This window comes from Convolutriloba macropyga, chromosome 1, assembly GCF_964194025.1.
Source record: "Convolutriloba macropyga chromosome 1, txConMacr16.3, whole genome shotgun sequence".
Taxonomy (NCBI): domain Eukaryota; kingdom Metazoa; phylum Xenacoelomorpha; order Acoela; family Convolutidae; genus Convolutriloba; species Convolutriloba macropyga.
Genome location: NC_134468.1, coordinates 49,717,802 through 49,740,629, shown reverse-complemented (window position 1 = coordinate 49,740,629; position 22,828 = coordinate 49,717,802). Strand labels below are relative to the sequence as shown.

Here is a 22,828-nt window from a genome sequence, read left to right as displayed (position 1 = left end):
ATTCTGGGAACTAATTTTCGAACCTTAGAGAAAGCTCACCGTCCCCCGAACACAGGTGCACTCAAAACACTGAAAAGTTGCCAAAATTCGTGATTTTGATGTATCCAAAACCACTTCCTTATCCCTAAAAACTATACCGTAACCCATCGTCAAGCCCTAAAAATTTTCATGAACCCCTCAAAATCGAAAACCTCAAAAATCGACAACTTGAAAAAAAACTTAAAAATTCTAATATCCCTATCATTTTGGGTGTTAGCATCACAAAAACAAAAAGCCCAAACACACACAAAAAAGAATTATGGATTGCTTAAGACCTTCATGAACAATGAAATACGTTAATTTAAAGCCCATCTAACAAAAAACGAAAAGCTGAGAAAAAAACATGCTAAACCATATGCAACAATTTGCACGGAGAGAGGCGTTCATTTGTTATTCTATGTAAATATAGTAAGAACAAGAATTATGTAACCAATCTTTACTAAATTTATTATAATTGATAATGCCAAACAGACGTCTTTTCTGAGCAGAGTAATTTGTCAGTTATCCAAGAATAAACAAAAACCCAGTTTAAACAATTGATCGCTTATCTAAAACTAGAGGAAACATTACCCTTAGCAAGTATTACACAAAATGATTGTTCACATAACTAAAGGAGAGCTGAGTAACAAAAATCGATCAGTGCCTCACCTAGCGGTTGATAAAAAGTAACAGATATCTCCTAAAAAGTCTTCAAGCACAACGACGGTGTGAGAAACAAAAAAAAGATGGTTTAATTGCTCTTGAATGAAGTTCATAGCAATTATTGTAAACGTGTGTGTCTTTTTTATGCAAATTTTTTGCTTGACAATTTTGCGCATTTCTTCTAGAACATTCTTTGACTTCTCGAGTGACTTTGTCACGCTTTCGTCCTTCATTTGCGCTCACTCCGAGATAAAGCTTGTTGCTAATATAAATTGGTTGCAGCACATCAAGAAAGAGGTTCTGATGGCGCAGATGGAAGTGATTGGGGTCACGTTTTGGGAGGTTAGTGGTTCGAATCCCAGGGGGGGAAAGGTTTTTTGCACCCATGAAGAAAAATTGATCTAGGCTACAGCCCCTGAATTAAATTGCCTCGCCTGTCGTTCAAGAGCAATTCTTCCGAAATTTTTGTCGGTTTATGTTTATGAAAAAACAGCCGAAAAAATTCTGGGAACCAATTTTCGAACCTTAGAGAAAACTCACCGTCCCCCGAACACAGGTGCACTCAAAACACTGAAAAGTTGCCAATATTCGTGATTTTGATGTATCCAAAACCACTTCCTTATCCCTAAAAACTATACCGTAACCCATCGTCAAGCCCTAAAAATTTTCATGAACCCCTCAAAATCGAAAACCTCAAAAATCGACAACTTGAAAAAAACTAAAAAATTCTAATATCCCTATCATTTTGGGTGTTTGCATCACCAAAACAAAAAGCCAAAACACACACAAAAAAGAATTATGGATTGCTTAAGACCTTCATGAACAATGAAATACGTTAATTTAAAACCCATCTAACAAAAAACGAAAAGCTGAGAAAAAAACATGCTAAATTGAACTATTTTGGGATCAAAAACCACAAAAAACTTTTAGCCTTGAATTTAGGCCATCCCAGCAGGTTGAGTACTCTACGAACTCGAAAGACTAACAACACCAGTTAGGAGCCGGAAACCAAAAATGTTGGCCCCTGGTCGTTACCTGCGCATCCCGTTTTGAAAGCTCGAAGTCATGGACAAAGGTATGAAAACATCTTACAAAAAAGATAGAGCACCAACACAATCCAAACTCTTTGAATTGTAAAGATACTCCAAAACTAAATCTTAAAGGCAGCTCGATTTAGTCGATTAGCTTGAAACAAAGTCATAGGAACTTAGCAAAAACATGCTTTTGCCGCGTATGTCAAAATTTCTTACACAAATTTGTCATCCCCTTGCACTAACTAAACGTCACTTTTGACTCTTGGTCAAGTGTTACCAAAAAACTTCATTTTTATACTTTTGATTATTATTAATAATAAATAAGAAAACATATCGATCTGGCCTTGTATCCAGCATTCGGGCGTGTGATCTATTGTCAAGGTACTAAGTTCCCCGGGCGTCTAAAATTTATGTTCTAACATAAAATTAACGGATATAAGTCATTTAAATTTGTAAATTAACAAAAATTCTCTCATTAAAAACGTATCCCTAGTCATTTAAACAAAAGTTCACAAAAATTGTTTCTCATAAATGTTTGGTAAACTATCTGAAACAGGAAAAACAAAAAATCAAAAAATAAAACTGATTGCCAAATTTCAATTTCCCTTGAAAGAGAAGAACCAAGGGGTGGGAAACTCTTTGAATTGTAAAAAAAATAGTCCAAAACCAAATCTTAAAGGCAGCTCGATTTAGTCGATTAGCTGGAAATAAAGTCATAGGAACTGAGCAAAAACCTGCTGTTGCCGCGTATGTCTAATTTTCTTACACAAATTTGTCATCCTCTTGCACTAACTAAACGTCACTTTTGACTCTTTCTCAAGTGTTACCAAAAGGCTTCATTTTAATACTTTTGTTTTGTTTAAATAAGAAAATATATCGATCTGGCCTTGTAGCCAGCATACGGGATTGTGATCTTTTGTCAGTGGACTAAGTCCCCTGGGCGTCTAAAAATTATGTTCTGACATAAAATTGACGGATATAAAAGTCATTTAAATTTGTAAATTAAGACAAGTTCTCTTATAGTAAAACATATCCCTATTCAATTAAACAAAAAGGTCACGGATATTTGTTTCATACAATTTTGGTAAACTATCCGAAAAACAAAATTAAAAAAAAATCAATAAACAAAACTGATTGCCAAATTTCAATTTCCATTGAATGAGAAAAACCAAGGGGTGGGAAACTTAAAACTTAAGTGCGGGTGAAATAATGTGTGATGTGAACATGATTAAGAGCACAAACATTTTAAAAGTCACTTATAATAGCATAGTATTCTCAAGTAACTGATTTTCGACACGAAAAAAAAACAAAATCTTTTGACACGATTACATCTAGTCTACTACACTAAGTACAATTCAAGACTTGAAAATACAGTTTATTTTGTTGTATAGCATTGTAATGAATTATAAAAACTACATAAAAACAGCTAAAACCACATTCTGTTGCGGCTTAAACGTTTAGTTTGTAAGTAGTTCTGAAATGAAATTTCAAATTTATGAAGATAAAAAATTGAACATCAAGGCTTTGGAAAGGGTCTAATTTATTTAAAAATTTTTGCGAACTCTATCATAATTTGGAATAGCCGTGTCAAAATTAAAGTTAGCACAGAAATGTGCACTCATTGTTTGATATCTTTTTATTAATGTTCTCGGAAAACTCATCATAGCGGACAGTAGAATCATTGAAGCATACATGTACTTATTTACTGAAATATCGGAAATTACTTAGGTGGTAACCAGTGGCAACATATCAGTTCTCGACAATAGCAATAAAAAGAACAAAAAACAACTAAACATTTTCAGAAATAATCAGTGGCTACATTACTGGGATCAATCATAGATGCATTGCGTTTAAAACATGCAGATTACAGTAACGGAAAAAACAGAAAAAAACTTACACTCGTTGTCCTCGTAGACATACAGTTTCTGGACCAGGCCATCTGGTTTCATACCCCCTCTCTCGAGGTACTCTGCAAACTTCTCAACTTTCGCTCTTTTGTAGAGGATACTCTTGGATCCCTTTGGACATCGCATCTCAAAGTTCTTCTGGGATATCTCGATCGGCTTAACATAGGAGGGCGGCAAATCAATCTCTCGCTCGTCTAACATCTCCTCCTGTGAACAAAACAGACATATTCATTTCTAAAAACTGTTGACAGACAGGATCACTTAAGCGTACCCATCTTAAATACATATCCAACATATAAATGGTATAAAAGAGTACAACGAGAGAAAATCAAATTTTGACTTAAGCAAAAGTATTTTTTAGCAAAAGCGCTATAATCTAGAGCAGAGAATATCAAAATGGATATGCGCATAGGGCGCGAGGGCGAACAGTTACGGGCATTTCTCAATAATTGTTTGAAATACCTCAATCAATAGGGGTTAATAATTATTTCAAGAAATTAACGCATTCTAGGCATACCCAAAAGTTTGGATGTTTCTCTAAATAGAAAAACATAGCAAGACCAGTCCTGAATTACAACACAAAGAACTGAAGAAACTGAAGACAACAATATCAGCCTCCATAAAAGAACAGCCTCCCATAACAAAAAACAAACACCAAGAAGTCCACAAAATTAAACAAAACACTACAAAAATTGAAAAACAAGTATTTCATTTGTTTTTAAAAATAGTGTGATCGAAGTTATTCTCCCCAACAGCGCCAAACACAAAAAAATTGTAACACAATGGACGTCTATACATCAAACACCAATTCTGTAGAAAACCACCGCAGACAAAATAAAAGGACAGCACAAACGCCATTTGGCAAAAAAAATCTTTACGAATGCCAATGAGAATAAGTCGCATCAATGTCAATGAAACAAGCCACTAAACATTGAATTACTCTACCTCTATTGCATTATCTATCAAAAGATATAACGTAAGGAAAATAATTGAGGGCCACTCATCAAAAGTAGCAACAAATGCAAACAGTCAAAATTTCGAAAATAGTCAAAAGAGACAGAGAACAATCAAAATTTCGAAAAAAGTCAAAAACAGATTGCATCGAAATGCATTAAATTATTTGCAATAAACCTAAGGCATTAACTATATCCAAACTTGCCTAATTGGACAGCAAATCAGATTTATCATTAATGGAACTAACCGACACGATAACAAAAACAATTAAAACAAACAATCACTTAGAAAAACTCGAATAAATTTTGAAACTAAGACGTGTCAAATTCGTTAAAACCTGCAGCTTTGAACTTCAAAAACTAGATTAAAAACTCATGTATAAAACTCTGATATGGAATCCAATGTGACCTATCACTAATGATATTAAGCGACAGAACAACAATAAACTACAAAAGAGGGGCCAAATATGAAAAAAACTTACATTTTTTGAAGGCAAGTGGTGTCAAGAAGTAAAAACTGTTTGATATGAGAAAACCTTTATTTTGATAAAACTTGATGGAAAAAAACCAAAAACACCAATATTTTTTTCGAAAACAGTGTCAATTGCGTTCAAACCATAACGTTCAACTAAAATCAGTAACTAAATTTGAACATGCCTACATTGAGCCATTAAGAGATATCATAGATGAAAGTAGATAACAAAACATCACAAAAAACAAAAAACCTCAAATCCCAAATAATCGCTTTTATTTCAGGAAGATAATCAGCGCAAAGTCTTGGAACACCATTAGTTGCATTTTGAGGGGTTTAAACAAGTGCAACTATGTATTATTCCAACAAAAATATTACCGTTTAAAAATTTTCGTACAGATAAGGAAAGAAAAAAAGAGCAAGAACAGAATTAAAATTTCCTCAGTGAAAAAAATTTGCTCTCAAAAACCGAAAATCTGTTTAACCATCCCTCTCGCTTCATTTTAAAAATCAATTTAAGAGACGTCAAGACACAACTATTCGATATTTGCGAAACATCCGAACGAGAAAAAACAAAGAAGTTGCCCAATAAAACACAATAAGGTATTTTAGAAAATGCAGACACAATTTTTCAGTTCAGGGTGTGAGTAGGTGCTGGGGGTAGTTGGGGGGATTAGATAGGTAGTTGAGGGAGGAGTGCAGGCACGTAGGGGGAGGGGGGTAGATGGGGGCAGGTAGGTTGCGGGAAGCAGGAAGTTGGGGCAGTAAGGTAGTTGGCGGGAGTTAGGTTGGGGTTCTGTAGTTTTGATAAGTACGGGGTGACTTATATAGGATCAAAAAATCTCAAAATGACCTCTTCACCTTCAATAACACCAGTAGTTCCTAATTGCTATACATTACAGATTAAGCTAATGTTAAAGTCTAATGTTCGAAAACAGAAGCCAAAAATCAAAAACAGAGGCAAATGTTCGAAACGAAAGAAGTCAAAATTCAAGTCATGAAAAAACTTGCTCTAGCTGTAAAAACACCTGTAGAATGCAAGCGCTGTCGAGAAGTGAAAATTGTTTGATATGAGAAAACCTTTAAATTGATCAAAATTGGAGTCATAAAAGAGCCACTTAGAGCTATCCAAAATGAGATTAAGTGATAGAACAAAAGAACTAGCAAAGATTGAAAAAACCAAAGTCGCCAACATTTTTTTTCGAAAACAGTTAGTGTCAATTGCGTTCAAAACATCATTTTCAACTAAAATCAATAAAAAACTTGAACATGCCTCAGTTGAGCCATTAAGAGATATCATAGATGAAAGTAGATAACAAAACATCACAAAGCACAAAGAAAAGAGCAAAACCCAAATAATCGCTTTTATTTCATGAAGATAATTAGCGCAAAGTCTTTGAACACCATTAGTTGCTTTTTGAGGGGTTTAAACAAGTGCAACTATGTATTATTCCAACAAAAATATTACCGTTTAAAAGTTTTCGTACAGATAAGGAAAGAAAAAAAGAGCAAGAACAGAATTAAAATTTCCTCAGTGAAAAAAATTTGCTCTCAAAAACCGAAAATCTGTTTAACCATCCCTCTCGCTTCATTTTAAAAATCAATTTAAGAGACGTCAAGACACAACTATTCGGTATTCACTCCGCCAACTAATTCAGCATGACTAAAATCAGTCCTCTAATGTCACTTGTCATTGACAAGAAAGGGTCAAACAAACGTGAACAGATCTTAAGACAACACATCAATGCAATTCAAATTCTTTGAAATGTAAAAAAATAATTTGTTAACTAGACCTATTGAAATTTTTCACAGTTTATGTAAATCAACGTTTATTGATAACGTCTACTAACTTTCAGTCGTAAGTGCTGGGTTATAAAACGGAAAAATAACAGCGCACCGTCAATCTTAATAAATTAATAAGCAGGACATTGGGGCTTCCAGTATAAAGCAGAAAAATTGGAATAACGGTTCTGCCGAACTGTCTTGATAATAAAGCATTTGTTCCTAAAAGTGCGACAAAATCAGCCACTATTAGCCTGTCTTATCAAAATTTTACAGAACCCATGCCTCACAACACAATCTTATCTAACGCGAGGGCTATCGAGGCTTCCTCATCGCCTACTTTATCTTAGCCTTTGATATGTTTTAATTCACTTTATTTAAAGAACGCCTATTTTTGACTCTTGCTCCATTAATTTGTCCACATTTAATTCAATTTTTGGTTCCACACATACATAACTTTTGTCAAAATTTTTTCAATGCTGGTTCTTTTCAGCCAAGAAGGTATTACTTTAACTGTACTGAGAGCACAAAATAATAAACACCATATGAGCAAACCAATGATTCTTCTCATCCTTTGTTTCACCAAAAAACTTTATATGAATCCAATTACTGCGATTCTATTTGCAACTATGAAAAAACAATGTCATATCACGTACTCATTTAACTTGGATACACCATTAAAAGAAATATGTAATTTTCAAATTCATAGCAAATCCTTTTAAGTGCTGTCCTAATATTGCAATTTTGATGGCAACTGTAGAACATAAACCGATTAACGTCGTAAAAATTGCTCTCGAATGGCAGGTGGGACAAATTTATTCAGGAGCTCTAGCCTGGAGAAATTTTTCTTTATGGGTCAAAAACAACACACGAAAAAAGTCGGGTTCGAACCCCGACCTCTTAAGTACCATTCTGTAACTTCGACAGAGGCATTTACCACTCGGCTAATCAGGGCCTCGTCATCGTCTCTCTCTAACAATCAGTTTCGTCTGAACAAACTTTATTTCGGAGCGAGAGCAATTGAAATCACACAAAAAGCAAGAAGACGTTACCGAAATCAGAACATCAAAAAGAAAACATATGAACCAACAATATGGTAGAAACGTCAGAAACGGGAAACATCCGAACGAGAAAAAAACAAAGAAGTTGCCCAATAAGGTAATTTAGAAAATGCAGACACAATTTTTCAGTTCAGGGTGTGAGTAGGTGCTGGGGGTAGTTGGGGGGATAAGATAGGTAGTTGAGGGAGGGGTGCAGGTACGTAGGGGGGTAGATGGGGGCAGGTAGGTGGCGGGAAGCAGGAAGTTGGGGCAGTAAGGTAGTTGGCGGGAGTTAGGTTGGGGTTCTGTAGTTTTGATAAGTACGGGGTGACTTATATAGGATCAAAAAATCTCAAAATGACCTCTTCACCTTCAATAACACCAGTAGTTCCTAATTGCTATACATTACAGATTAAGCTAATGTTAAAGTCTAATGTTCGAAAACAGAAGTCAACAATCAAAAACAGAGGCAAATGTTCGAAACGGAGGAAGTCAAAATTCAAGTCATGAACAAACTAGCTGTAAAAACACCTGTAGAATACCAATACTCCTCTTCCAGTCGTAGAAAGAAACACGTTTACAGTAATTGCTTCTCATTCGATTGCAATTAAAACAAAGAAATTGTCAAAACTAATGCATAAAAAGTTCTCACTTTATTTGATCCTCGAAGAAAAAAAACTAATTTTGCTTTCAGCAGAAACAAAAAAACTTTGAAAAACTTCAACTAAGCCTCTTAATTTCTTATCTCAATCATTTTCTCTTGATAAAGGTTCCAAAATCAGAAATATGGCATACTTATTTTTAATTGAAGCAGTAAAATTTATGCAAAAAAAATACCAAAAGATACCTTTGAATTCAAAAGCTTCAAATTCAATTTCAATTTTTGTATCCAGATGACAAGTTTGAGACTGGCAAATCCTGTTTATGAACTTGGTTTTACTACCAGAAACGTTTAACCTTATTTTGATCTGAATCATTTGCAGGGCACTCAGAAATAACTCAGATTTAAAAAAGAAAAATTCGTTTGATGCATCTTTTTTACAGCTAGTGGGACGCGCTCTTTTCTTCAGCCTATGAGACCGTCTCCTTTTTTTGTCAGCATCATTAAACAAATTTTAAAAACGTAAATGAAACCTCTGTTATCATTTTTCGAGAACTCGTTATCTCGACATATTTTGTTAAAGTCAGGCCCAACCATTCACTTTTTGAAAAAAGAAGCTAGGTTAACTTAATATTTCTTCTTTCGGTTGCTATCGAGAAAAAGTACTGTACTGAATATAGGAGCAGATCTAGAGACTAAAACTCTTTGAAATTATATTGCTCTTAAATTCTTTTGTTGCTGTTTATATTGCAAACTGATGCTTTTGTTAAGCAACCTCTTTGTTTTTTCTGCTTCGTATAAAAACTGTGCTTATAAGTGAATTATGACCAGAAGACGGTTTCAGTTTCTTATAATTAATTCTTGTCGGGCTTGCCATCATCATCTATTACCTGCAAAGCCAAAACAAACTCAGCAAGAAATAGTTAAACAAAACTGCTACATCATAATGCGTCAACGTCTTCAAAATTAATTCTCCAGAAAAATGCAATCTCCGGATTTCAGATCTCATTATTGATATTACTAGCAGTCTCAAATGGGAACTTCACATTCACCCAAAATTGAACAAGGCTAGACAGAATTTCAATTACCTAAGGCACAATGTTCCGTACAGTTTACCTAGTAACGTCAAACATAATCTGTATCCCGCGTGCGTTTTATTTGTTATACTGTACGGCTCTCCTGCCTGGCATGCCAATCTCACGCAGCTCGGATTATTAGAGAATTTTAACATGAAATGCCTGAGTTGGTGTTTCAAAAAAGAGAGCAATATTAATCTCTGGGCTACTGCTGATGCAATTTCTATCACAAATGAGCTCTTGAGCTATCATCTGAAATGTTTTGCGACAACTGTCAGAGGTAACAGTTGTATTCATTTTGATAATTTTTTCACTGTCAAGAAAAGCTGCAAATCTGTACGCAGTGAGAAAGAGCAATATCTAGTTTCAAATTGCAAAAACAAAGCTATCACTGGAACTAGTTATTTTAATCGTATTATTTCTTTGGTCAATGATTTCAGTAATGAAATTAGTGATTTGAATATTCTGTGTCCCACAAACAACTACAAATCGCTGTTAAAAACTTTTTCATACAAATACGTAATTTTACTTGACGGGAACATGTACGTGGTCAATCAAATGCGGCTGCACCGTTTGCAGAAGCTGATTTTAAGATGGTATATCGAATTTCATATATTATTGTTTATCCTTTGTACCTTCTGTAAGGATTATATTGAGTAGTGTCAAAAGTCCGTTTCTGGTAAACCTAAGTCTTTTACAGCCACTACTAGTAGTGTCGGAGGATGTTTAAACTTGACCACAAAAATAGATCAGTGCAATAATTATTAATTAAACCTAAAACGAAATAAAGTTTCGGGACTACATAAAATAACCGTTCTGAATAAGAAGCAGAATTGAGCACATAAATCGTCTAAATAAGACTAAAAGCATAAGGTAATCTAATCAGTAGATTATTAATTCAGCAGAAGCAGAAGCCAATAAGCTATGTATTACTCACTTCATCAATTATGCGATCCTAGAACAACAGATATGATTGAATTGCACACTGAAAGAAGTTTTGTAGGAGTTAACTAGAGAATTAAAAGCCGACTTTTTTGTTGAAGCAAACTGACTTAGATGTCTACATCATTAGGAGCAACTAGAAATACCACAATTTATTATATAACATGATGTAGAAGGGACTTGGAGAAAGTCCGAATTTTGTTTTGTTTTGATTTGATATGACAACTAAAGTAAAAATCAATTGATAATTAACTTGTAAGATATGACAACTTAGTAAGTTGAACTAGAAGTATCATACTTCACTCAATATAAAAGATAAAAAAGACCGTCATTTTACGGGTATTTGTAAACTCAAAGACTTTGGCCGTTGAGTAAGGATTGATTATAAATGAACTATAAACGTCCAATTAACAATAAAAAAACAGTGGCATAACATTGTTTTTGATAAGACGTCAAACCTATGCCACGGTTTGATTGCCACTGCTTATAGCAACAGTAACGAATAAAGGGGGCAGTATAATCATACATTTATAAAAACAAGACTGTTTATTAAGCAAAAGCAGACGTTTATAAGCTGTTTATGACTCACATCATTGATTATGCGATCCTGGAATAACAGATTCGAATAAATAGTTGAATAAATAAAGTTGAAAGATGTCTTATAAGAACTGAACGAGAACGCAAAAATTCTAATTTTTTATAAGAGTAACAACTACGTATAATAGTAATTGACTACGCAATTAGGGGCATCAACTCAGAAGCGAAATTATAAAAGAGTGCGTTGTATGTAGAAGGGTAGCCTAGGATATGGTGCTAAGAAAATTGGCCGACAGGGCGTTTAGCCGACAAGGAAAAAATGAAAAATTTAGCCGACGGTTTTGTCATTATTGGTCATAAAAGTCTCATTGGTCCATAAAAGTCTCAGTAGTTCGGTTATGATAGATTCATATCAAACCCCACGGGCCGCTGAGTCATGGCCATGGCCCGCGAGGCATGGCCAGATGCGGTAAAACACGGTCCCACCATAGACCCTCGTTATACTAGTTGATGAAAAACTGTGGTATATTTGTACGCTTACGAAATAGTGTTTTAAATTGGCCAATCACAGCTTTAGAATAAGTTTCATTGCTCATTTTACTTAAATTGTCGGTTAAATTTCTCATTTTTTGGTTGTCGGCTGAACGCCCTGTCGGCCAATACGGCGGCCAACCTAGGATATGAAAAGAGATTCTTCCTTTTATATTCATTGTGCAAGACACAATAATTCAGTACGGAAACTATAAGCATCATACTTCCCTGAAAGTAAAGCATAGAGGGATTGCTACCTTAAAACTATTTGTAAAATCACAAATCTTTAATTTGATCAAAAATTTGATCGAAAAAAATTATGTTCGCATTCCGTAGTTAGATTCCAGTGAATCCTGTTCAAATATGTTAATCCAGCTAATCCTGCTTCTAAAGGAGAAGATACGGTGGCTAGTATCAATAACAATAAGCATTAGAGATGGTGATTACGACTTCTCAGAACAAAGTTCAAGAAGCGGCCATCTGAAATAGTGCTTTGTGGGTTTATCTTATTCTTATTTTTGATTTCATTTTTGATCATAACTCTGTTCAGCTTATATTGATTTGCTGAGAAATGCTGTTTAAAAGCGCAATTTTTTCTTACCGAATGAGCAAAGAATAAAACACGCCTAAAAAGTGAGAAAAAAAACAGAGAAAAGAAAACCTGATAAATAAGAAACAATTACTCGCTTTATAAGAGTCAAGGAGAGACAGGGAAAACAACATACATTATATAAAAAATAATTAGAAAACAACTGATGCTTCCCTACAACTTCTGGCGCCCTACATCTTTAAAAACAAAATTTTCGAATTTAAGCATAAACACAGCATGAAGATCACCGTAATTTTGTCAACAAAACCAATTTTTTTCAAAATTTGAATGAAGCAAAACATGATTGCAGGTTGGCAGGAATCTAGCCACACATAACAGACAAACAGAGTCAACAAAAGGTTTTAAAAAATTGTAAAATTTAGCCAAAACTACAGAAAAGTCGCGCAAGTTCTTCACGCTACTATGTTTAGAAGCAATTTAATTTCCCTGACATATGATTACATCACGCACCAGCGTTAAAAATAAGATCTATAACTCAAAAACAATCGATAACTCAAAAAACCGATTAAAACATTTCAAAGCTCAAAAAATGCAAACTTTCGTCATAACGTCACAAAAAATTTGTGATCAAAATATCATAAGACGGATTTAATTGTCAGTAAAAACTACCTAGAAACCCATTACAAAGACCTTAAAAATTTCATCAGCCCCTAGAGTTCAAGATACACAAAAAATTATAATAATTTTCAAAAACATGAAAAAAATGACTAATTTCAATAGGCAGCCAAAAATTGTGACATTATTATATTCAGAACCATTTGTTTGTCTCAAGAGATCGTCCCACTTCATTTGCATCCTGAAGTTCATAAGAAGTTTCGTTTTACCCTAAACCTTGGAAATCTAAAAGAAAGTTTCAAGAAAAAATTCATAAAAATGATGAATTCAATATCATTTTTCGTGTATAATTTGAAACATTCATTTAAGACGTATTGAACAAAAAACACTTTAAAAATCAAGAAACGTGAAAAATTGCACGATTATGGGCTCAAAAACTCCCAAAAAGGAACTTTTCACATAGTATTCAGGCCATCCCAGCAGCTTAAGCAATCTAACTATTTTAAGACCACTAAAGTCATATACGGGCATCTAATAAAAATTTCCAGGACTCTATAGCTCTGGCGAAAAAACAATTCTTAAGGGAATGCGATTTGTATTTGACGTAGAAGTAGAGGGATTTTGTTGGCGTGTTTTCTGATACTGCAGTGAACGATCCACTAATTTATAGGGAAGTTGGAGCTCTATTCGATAAAAATTTTTGCAAGGGAGTAGCTTCTTCAATCCTCAAAAAGTATTCAAGTGGAAGTATTTCATATTGTAACTTTAGGTCATGATATGAGTCATATTTTTTCTGTTGAAGCAGGACTTTATCAAAATTAGAAGAGAACGCTTAATGCCACTCAATAAGACTGCACTTCAACGGAAATGACTAACAACTAGTGCATTCATAAGTTTAATTCTTGTATGAGCTGGGAAAGAGCTTTTGATTGCATAAAATGCTGCTCCACGCGAAATTTTTCGCAGAACATTTTTTAATTCTCGGCAGTATAGATTTTTGTTAAGAGAAAATCCGAAGTATTTCACTGCATTTATCATTGTTAACTTTTCACCTCTAATAGTTATAGAACAGGTGTTGGTTAAATAATTTTCAGACTTTTTGAAAAACATAATGAAGTCTGTTTTTGATGTGCTTAGTTCTAGACCATTTCAATCAAAGTAGCAAGCTAATTTTTCCACAGAACTCTTGAGGTTTTTGTTCGCTATGTCAAGACCTATATTCGAAGCGTAAACTAAGGTATCATCTGCGTATTGCTTAATGTTGCTTATTGATTATTGAAGTGATTACTAAAATCATTGACGTAAAATCATTGGATCATTTAGGATTTTTGTGAGTCGTTCTTTGATGCGTTTCATAATAGCTTACTTGTTTCCTCCGATAGACAAATACGCAAAGATGTATTCACCAGGATCTAATCAATTTAAATTTGCCACATTGACAAAACTGCCAAATAAATAAATAAATAAACTATTTTCATACCTCTTCATCCGCTCCGATCTCATCGAGTCCCTCCTGTTCTGGCACCAGAAGTTGAGGTTGTTCAGTCTGTGGGAACATGAACTCCCACTTGGTACAGTCCCCGAGGTCAAATGACATATCCTAAAATCACAACACATCACACAAGTTACATCACAACAAACATTTTTTCATCAATAAGCACAAATGCAAATTTAGTAACCGTAAGACGCCCACGCTTCACACGTTTAATGAACTTTATTATTCCTCATGATTATTGATACCGGAACTGGAGAATGACACTATGACAATACTGATATAACCAACTTTTCAGTCAATCTACACTTTTTATTGTTTTTTTCCCCAAAAAATTAGGAAACGTTTTGAAAATAAATAAACTTAAATAAACAGTCAAATCAACGCTTAAGAATCTTCAATTCTTGAAAAAAAAATCTATGAACATGAAAAACGTTTTACTATCCGCTGCGGTTATACCTTAGAGACGTGAACAGATGAATTGTAGCCAGATGAATGGGTGACTCACCAAACATAGGAGAGATCATTTCAAATGGACAACTGACAAATTTTATAGTTAAATAAATGCCTGCTTTTTGCCCCGCAATAAGAGGAATATAACTGCCTATTGCCATGTCCAATGAGAGGGAATGGAATATCAATAGAAATCGACCAATTTTGAGTTTACACTCAAACTGAAGACCCGATAAATCGGAATCGTGAGATGAACTGCTGTTGATCTGAATAAATAGACGTTTATATTGCTATTTATTAATATAATAAAGAATATAAATTAATTTTCAAGTTACTCATTTTACAGAATTCTGAAAAAGAAAACCTGGCATTCTAATCCAATTTTTTTTAAAAGTCTGCATAACTTTGACAACTTGTGCATTGAAATGGTACGAGTTTACTTGCGTTCCCCGAATCACGTTTTTCTAATCTGTTCTCTAAAAAAGTTTGCTCACAGATCACAAAAGTTAAACTTTCTAAAAAGGGTTAAAATTATTGCACAATAGAGTTTTATTATATATAAAACTGGTACCTATAAAATTATGGCAAAACTATCAACAGGAAACAAAAAGTATACATAGTGAGCAAAACAAAATTCAATTATGTACACATCTGTGTTTAAAAGTAAAGATATAGAAAACAGCTATTTTTCGAATTCATAGCCCATTTCAGCACACAAAATAATCAAGCATCATCATGAAACCAGTTAGCTTAAATTAAGAACGATTAAAGAACATGCTCAAATACGTAGAATGACAAAAAAAGGAAAGAAATCAAAATTTGATTACTTTCATTTTTGCTTTTTGTTTTGTCCTCCTTCCTTAATATAAATAAAAAAAAGTCGAAGTGTTCGACATAATGCGGCTTTTGAGCAGTCAAAAAGGAGAAAAAGGTCAAATTATTTTAAAACAATAAAATCCGTTTGAGATGATGTTTCCACATTGAAGTAAAATTGAAACTCGCCCTCAAATTTTAAATTTTTTCACAGCAATTGCGGCCATTCTCAATTCCACAAATTGAAACAGTTGTAATTGTGAAATTGTTTTCTTGAGAAATAAAAACCTTGTTTCATCAATACGGTTTTCCAATAAAAATCGGAAAGAAAACTATAGTCGGTCGAATTGCTCTCAATCGAGGTCAAATGTGCTTCCTTTAGCCAGGGAGGGAGGGTAATATCATTAAGGGGTTTAGTATGATGATATAAGAGCTCATTACAGAACAATCCTTAATAATGAAATGGAAAAAAATAATTTGGCGATCTTATGATTTGAATTTTAGTAGTTATTTCCCACTGATTAAGTCAAAGAATTATATTCTGAATGAGAGCAACTTAGATCACGCAAAAATCGAGCAGTGACAAAAATAAAGCTGAAGAAATTACTCGAAAAATGGAATAGTTGGGCGAAAAATCGGGCAGGATATAAAACAGCAAAAAAATATTTACCGAATAAATATTATTTCTAGAAGATTCTGACTCGAATGATGCAGTTAAAATAGCGTTCGAATAACTATCACGTGAAGAAAAGGCAAAAGAAAAAATTCCTACGGTTTTTTGACCGGTGTTGCCCACTGAACTCAAAATAATCTTTCGCTGAGCGAAGTTTTCGTGTTAAAACATAATTGAACTATTTATCAGATAGTTTACTTTGGTGTTTTTACAGTTTACTTTGGTGTTTCACGGTGCGGTTTTAAGCGGGCAATGACTCAAATAATTATAAATAGTTTTGAGCGTTTTCGGATGCGTGTTATAGGCACTTCATATATGTTTACTTAATGCAATTGACTCACTAGAGCTCATTTCCAATTTAAACAAGAAATTACCAACTTTTGAAGCTGTCAGTTAGTAATAACAATATTATTGTTCCGACCCCACTTGTGGGGGGGGACTATATACTCAAATGGGTTTTTTTTTGTTCGGTCAATTTTGGCCGATCGATATAATCATCGCAGAGAAATGTGAGTGGTATCATTAAAAAGCTGGTCCAGCGTAGAATTCAAAATTAAAAAGATTTTTTTTGATTTTCGTTTTTTTTTCGAGGAGTTATCGAGGATTGAAGTTTTGTGTGAACATGGGTTATTTGTTCACTTTGAGTGTGATTTTTCTTCAAATTAGGACATTTTCTATGAAAAAAGAACTTCAAAATTAAATTTCTTGCCAAAAAATGAACCAATTTTGTGTTCCTAATAGACTCAAGGCGATAAAAAAGACTAGTTCTGGTCTCATAGGGAACTTCAATATAAAAAAAAATCGAAATCTATTTGAGAGCTCTTTTTTTATAAAACCTTTCTACTTTTTTTGCTTTTTTAAGTCACCTAGAGACAAGTCACTTTTCAAATCGAGGTTCCGTTAATTACAAACCTCCTTTACAGTCAACTGAAGCCCAATGAACAAAAAAATCGTTTTCAAGGAACTGCTCATGTTTTTTCAATTCGACTCTGAGTTATCGTAATTTTAAATGAAATTTTGAATTTCTTTTTCAGGTTTTACTAATTTTTTTGAATCTAATGGCATCGACTCATTGACTAACGCTGCAATATGTTCCATGATCAGATTGAAGTGAACATATCTAATGCTTTGAGTGGACACCTAATGGCTGTTACCACTTTAAAATAATTTTTCAAAAATTTTTTTGAACATTAACCAATCATAAACTTATTATTGTTAGCTGTAAGTCAGTCTCTGTGATGACAGCACCCTCTTCCATACTACTGGAGCCAAATTTGGTTTAGCTGGCGGTTTTATCTTCTAACTTTTAGTAATATGACTTAAATGACACAAGATTTCAAAAAGTTTTAAAAATTTTTTTGGATATTTCCGTATTAATGGTTACTTTTGAATTCTTATCACATTATCCTATTGACAGCTCCTATTGGCTTCACGAAGATGTTCAGTGGATCACAGGTAAATTTTTCAGTGAAAAGCTTGGTTTCAATTGGCTTCGACCTTTTCTTCTCGCACTTCTCTACTGAATTTTTGGTTTTTGCCTAATTTTGTTGTTGTTTTCATAGTCATAAGACTTGTTGTGATGTCTTATTGATCACCAATGCATGACAAACATCCTCATACTCCTATTGAAGCATATTTGAGCGTATTTATTGGCTTCCGTTGAAATTTATTGAATTTAATGGCTGTTAAGAAATAAAAAAAATAATTTTTCGAAAATTTTTTTTTAACATTAACCAATCTTAATGTTCGTGAACTGTTAGTCAGTCTCAGTATTGACAGAACCCACTTGCTTTGCTCTGAAACTAAAATAACATTTGTTGGCGTTTTTATCTTCTAACTATTGATTATATGACTTCAATAACACAAGAATTCAAAATCTAAAAAAAATCTTGGATATTTTCGTATTATTGGTTACTTTTGAACTCTTATCACCTTATCCAAATACTATACACATTATTCAAATATTTTTCTAATCAGATTGGCTTGGAAAAGACATTCAGTGGATCACAGATAAAGTTTTCAGAGAAAAGCTGATGGTTTAAATAGCTTCGAAATTTTCTTCTCGGACTTTTCTACTGAATTTTGGTTTTCGCATGTTTTTGTTGTTGTTTTCATAGTCTTGAGACTTATTGTGATCTCCTATTGATTATCTATGCATGACCATCATCTTTTTCCTGCCATTGTGTTATTTCTGAGCGTAGTTATTGACCTGCATTAAAAGCTTTTGATTTTAATGGCTTTTAAGACTTTGAAAAGTCTTTTTCGAAAATTTTTAACCGATCCTAAACATTAACCGATCCTAAACTTTTTTCGTGGACTGTTAGTCAGTCTTAGTACTTACAGGATCCCTTTTTTATTTCTAATGCAGCCAAAATAAATCTGATTAGCGGTTTTATGTTCTACCTATTAGTTTTAAAACTACAATGCTACTAGGTTTCAATTTTTTTTTTAAATTTTCGGGTAATTTTTATTTTTGGATCCTAAGGAAATCTTATCACATTATCCTAATACTAATTGTTCCCATTGGTTTAGGGAAGACGTTCAACGGATCATATATACAGTTTTCAGAGAAGAACTTATGATTTAAATTCCTTCGAACTTTTCTGCAGGCGCTTTTCTACTCAATTTTTGGTTGATAACTGTCTTTGTTGTTCTTTACATCTTCAATAACTTGTTGGAAGGTCTTTTTGACCAAATTTGAATGGCCAATAAACTTATTGTCCCACGGAGGCAAAATTTAGCGTATTTAGTGGATTCCGTTGAAAGCTAATGAAATTAATGGCGTTGATACCACGAGCTTTCTTAAAAGTTTCGTGGTTCTAATGTATTTGTTCATATTTGATTTTTTGAAACTATAATGATAAAAAAGGAGGAATTCCACTGCTGTTAAAAAATTTATTGAGCATAGAAAATTTTCAGTAAAAAGTTGATTTTTTAATGCCTTCGACACTTTTCTCGCTCAATTTTTTTTCTTGAAATTGCTGTTTTTGCCTGTTTTTGTTCTTTAGGTAGCCGTAAATTTCTAAGAAGTCTCTTAGGCCTGTAATTGAGGATTGAATTTATGATAATACCCGAATCAGTTAGTTAATTTATAGCCTTTAGTCTTTAAGATTATGATATACATTTTCAAACATTTTCCAAACTTTTCAGTTTTTGTTGTTCTTTTCGTCAAATTGTAACTTATTTTCATCAATGAGAGGTCACATCCAGTTTCTTGTACTCCAAAAAATAAAATATCTACTGATATTTTTTTCACCGACGCTTTGTTGGACAATATGCGTTTTTATAAAACGTTTTTTGAGTGGTCTTTTTTTGCGCTTCTTTCTCTTCTTTCAGAACAATCGCGTAATAACAGATCCCAATGGTTTACAAATATAGCCCAAATAAACTTATCTAATCTCTCAGTATAATTCCTGCAGCTGAATTAGTAGAAATAAGAATTGAATTAAAAATACATAATATTCAGATAATAGCTAATGATATTAATGCTAGCAATAATTTGTGTTTTCGCAAATGGTTTCTAATTTTTTAGAGTTTTTTTTGTTCGTTTCTACGGCTTAAACCACCCAAAGACAAGGCCTTTTGATTTTGTAGTAACTTTTTAGTAATTTATCATGGATTATTTAGTTAAAAGCTAATGACTTTAAAGACTTTTGAAAGTTCTTGGTTTAAAAAATAGTGATTAATTTTTGAATTTCGCCTCATTGATCTTAACATAGTCTCATTAAGAAAACTTTCCTTCCGCTGTATAGTTAGGACAAATTAAATTTGAGTAGTTGAGGTTTTATCTGACTCTGCATTTTGACGTTGTTACTCTGTGCTTTTAAATTTAGATATTCAGTTTTTGCCTTGAAGTTTTTGTTTTTGTTTTTTTTTGGTTTTTCTTGTCTCGTAGTCTCTGTAAGGTCAGATCTCAACGGCGCTGTAAAAGGGCATGGCATTATGTAATTCAATTAGTAGATAGGTTATGTAACGATTGTTTTAAGCGCAAACATCTATTTTTGTTATTTCTTCATTTGGTTGACAATTAAGTCAAAAATGTAGATGAGCTGTGTTCGGAACATCATGTGCGAACGCACATTAACGAGCCGCCTTGTTTTCTTCGGAAATTAAATTTTTTCATGATGGAAAGTTTTAGTGAGATAGTTTTAACTCAAAGCGACTCTGTGGAGTTGTGTTGATCGCATCTTAGGTGAACCTTTATACAAGGAAATGGGTCCTTGGTAATGATTCACTGACCTCTTGACCGGTTGCGTATCCGGTTTGCATGTGTCTTAGTGATGATTAAGTGCATATACAGACGACGAATATTGGCCCCTGCTTTGTCAGTATATTTACATCACAAAGTATTTTACTTCTCTTAAAGTATTCACCATTTAAACAAGTTTATTATCCAGAAATTTGAAAGGGTAAATTTTACCGTTCTTTAGGTATATACTGTGAGTAGTAAAGGAAAGTGACTAGAACCTCAACGGGGGGGACGGACAATTTTTGCAAGGCACATCTACAACGGGGTGGGACACTTTATAGGTTGCAAAAATTGTCCCCCTCCTTTTTTGACCAAAAACAGAAAACTTTTCGGTTGATTTTAACTTTGTTCAATTTGTTTACAAGCTTGACCCAGTTTTTGTTACGACTAACTGTTTGCTGCGGGGTATGTTTGTTTGTTTAGAACAGTGATATAAATTAAGCACTGCTATTGCTTGGACAATTTTTGGAACGCCCGTCTACTACGGGGTGGGACACTTCCAAAAATTTTATAGATTGCAAAAATTGTCCCCCCCCCCTTTTCTGACCGAAAATGGAAAACTTTTCGGTTGATTTTAACTTTGTTCAATTTGTTTACAAGCTTGACCCAGTTTTTGTTACGACTAACTGTTTGCTGCGGGGTCTGTTTGTTTGTTTAGAACAGTGATATAAATTAAGCACTGCTGTTGCTAGCATTGCGATTACATGTTTTGTGTATGATAAAATTATTCAGATCCAGTTTTTCATATTTGAGAATTTACCGCTAATGGGCGTCGACACTTGCAAAAAATTTTGAAAAATGGGGTTGAAAAATTTTTGCGTTTTTTTGGCTTTAATCAATGTAAAAATGTGTGAAACATGTTTTTTGAGTAAAAAAAAGTTGTCGGAAAAAATTTTTCAAATTTTGAAATTTTTGCCCTATAGGAGATCAGAAATTGTAAAAATTTTTGAAAAATGGGCTCAAAATTTTTTTTTTGTGTTTTTTGGTTTGAATCAATGCAAATGGTTGTGAAACACGTTTTGTGAGTGATAAAAGTGGTCAGAAAAGATTTTATTGGAAATCGAATTTTTGTCCTATAGAAGGACAAGAACTTATAAAATTTTTTGAGAAATAGGGTCCAAAATCTTTGTTGATTTTTTGCCTCTATTAGATGTGATACGGTGTTAATCATGTTTTGTGCATCAACCACACCCCAACCAACACGCCCAACCCACAAACACCCGACCACACCCCAACCAACACGCCCAACCCACCAACACCCAACCACACCCCAACCAACACCCCCAACCCACGAACACACACGTTCAACCCACCAACACACATGCCCAACCCACACGCCCAGCCAACACACACACAAACACCCAACCAAGCTTCAACCCACACGCCAAACCCATCACTGCATATCAAGCAAAATAATTGTATATTACATAGCCACAATAATGACCTAAAAATTATTCTTTATGCAAATTTTGTGCATAAGCACTGTCATATTCTAGATTATGTGAAAGTACATATGCACAAAAATATGCAAAAAGCCAAGAGGAATAACATGAACGAACCAACCTTGCAGGTGGAGATAAATTGCTTCCTTGATAACTGAAAGATATGAATATATAAACTTTTATATATCACGCTCAATCTTGTTCATCAGTTTGTGTATTTCGCAAATAAACGTGAACACATCAGTGCCCTAATTTTTGTTTTTAAATGGCAGAGCCAATGAGATGTCATTAAGTAAAATATTTCAGCATCTTTATGCAAATTTTGTGCGTATGCTCTTTCATATACAAAATAATAACTGCAAATTTGCACCCCATACCCTTCCTCAGGAAAAATGAATAAAGCGAAGGCTTGGTTTTCAATTAGTGTCAATACATAACGAAACATAAGTCAAAATTAGAGTAATTCTTTGTTATTGTGTTTGCTAAACCTTGAGTATTTCAACGAGTTTGTATATGTTTGTCTTCCGTTATTCGTTTCCTGAGCCACTTTTGCAATTTTAGTGATTCTCTACTGTGATGATGGTAATTTTTCTGTGACAAAACCATTTCTTGTCTTGGTGTTTTTGAATACTCGGTAGCAAAATTTACTTCGAGGATGCTCGGATTTGTTTCGTTTTCGTAAGCCGCATTGCAACCTTTTTGATTTGGTTTATCGACCAACCGCTACCATGTGATGAAAAATTGTTCAACGCTATTATCATTTGCTCGGTCATTTCAGAGAAACATTCGTTATTTAATCCAGGAATCTCGACCCTTTGCGCTTTCGAATTTGCAAAGATTGTTATATGTTCAACTGCAGCTTGTGGAGTTTCTTCATCCACTGGTTTTGTAAGCTCTACAGTTGCACAGAATTGAACTTTTTGTGGTTGAGTTTGGGTGTTCAATCGAATGACATTGTCAATTTCGTTTTGTTTACCGCGCATGA

The 22,828-nt window shown here is 33.8% G+C and overlaps 1 protein-coding gene across 1 annotated transcript in view; it reads right to left on the bottom strand.

Moving 5' to 3' along the window:
• Positions 1-22,828, bottom strand: part of LOC142340036 (dynein regulatory complex subunit 7-like) — a 282,610-nt gene that overhangs the window by 214,637 nt on the left and 45,145 nt on the right. Inside the window, exons 8-11 of the mRNA XM_075390439.1 lie at positions 14,202-14,321; positions 11,078-11,095; positions 10,484-10,501; positions 3,613-3,829 (exon numbers count right to left, since the gene is read on the bottom strand). Coding sequence (XP_075246554.1) covers positions 3,613-3,829; positions 10,484-10,501; positions 11,078-11,095; positions 14,202-14,321 — 373 coding nt within the window. The remainder of the gene's footprint in view (positions 1-3,612; positions 3,830-10,483; positions 10,502-11,077; positions 11,096-14,201; positions 14,322-22,828) is intronic.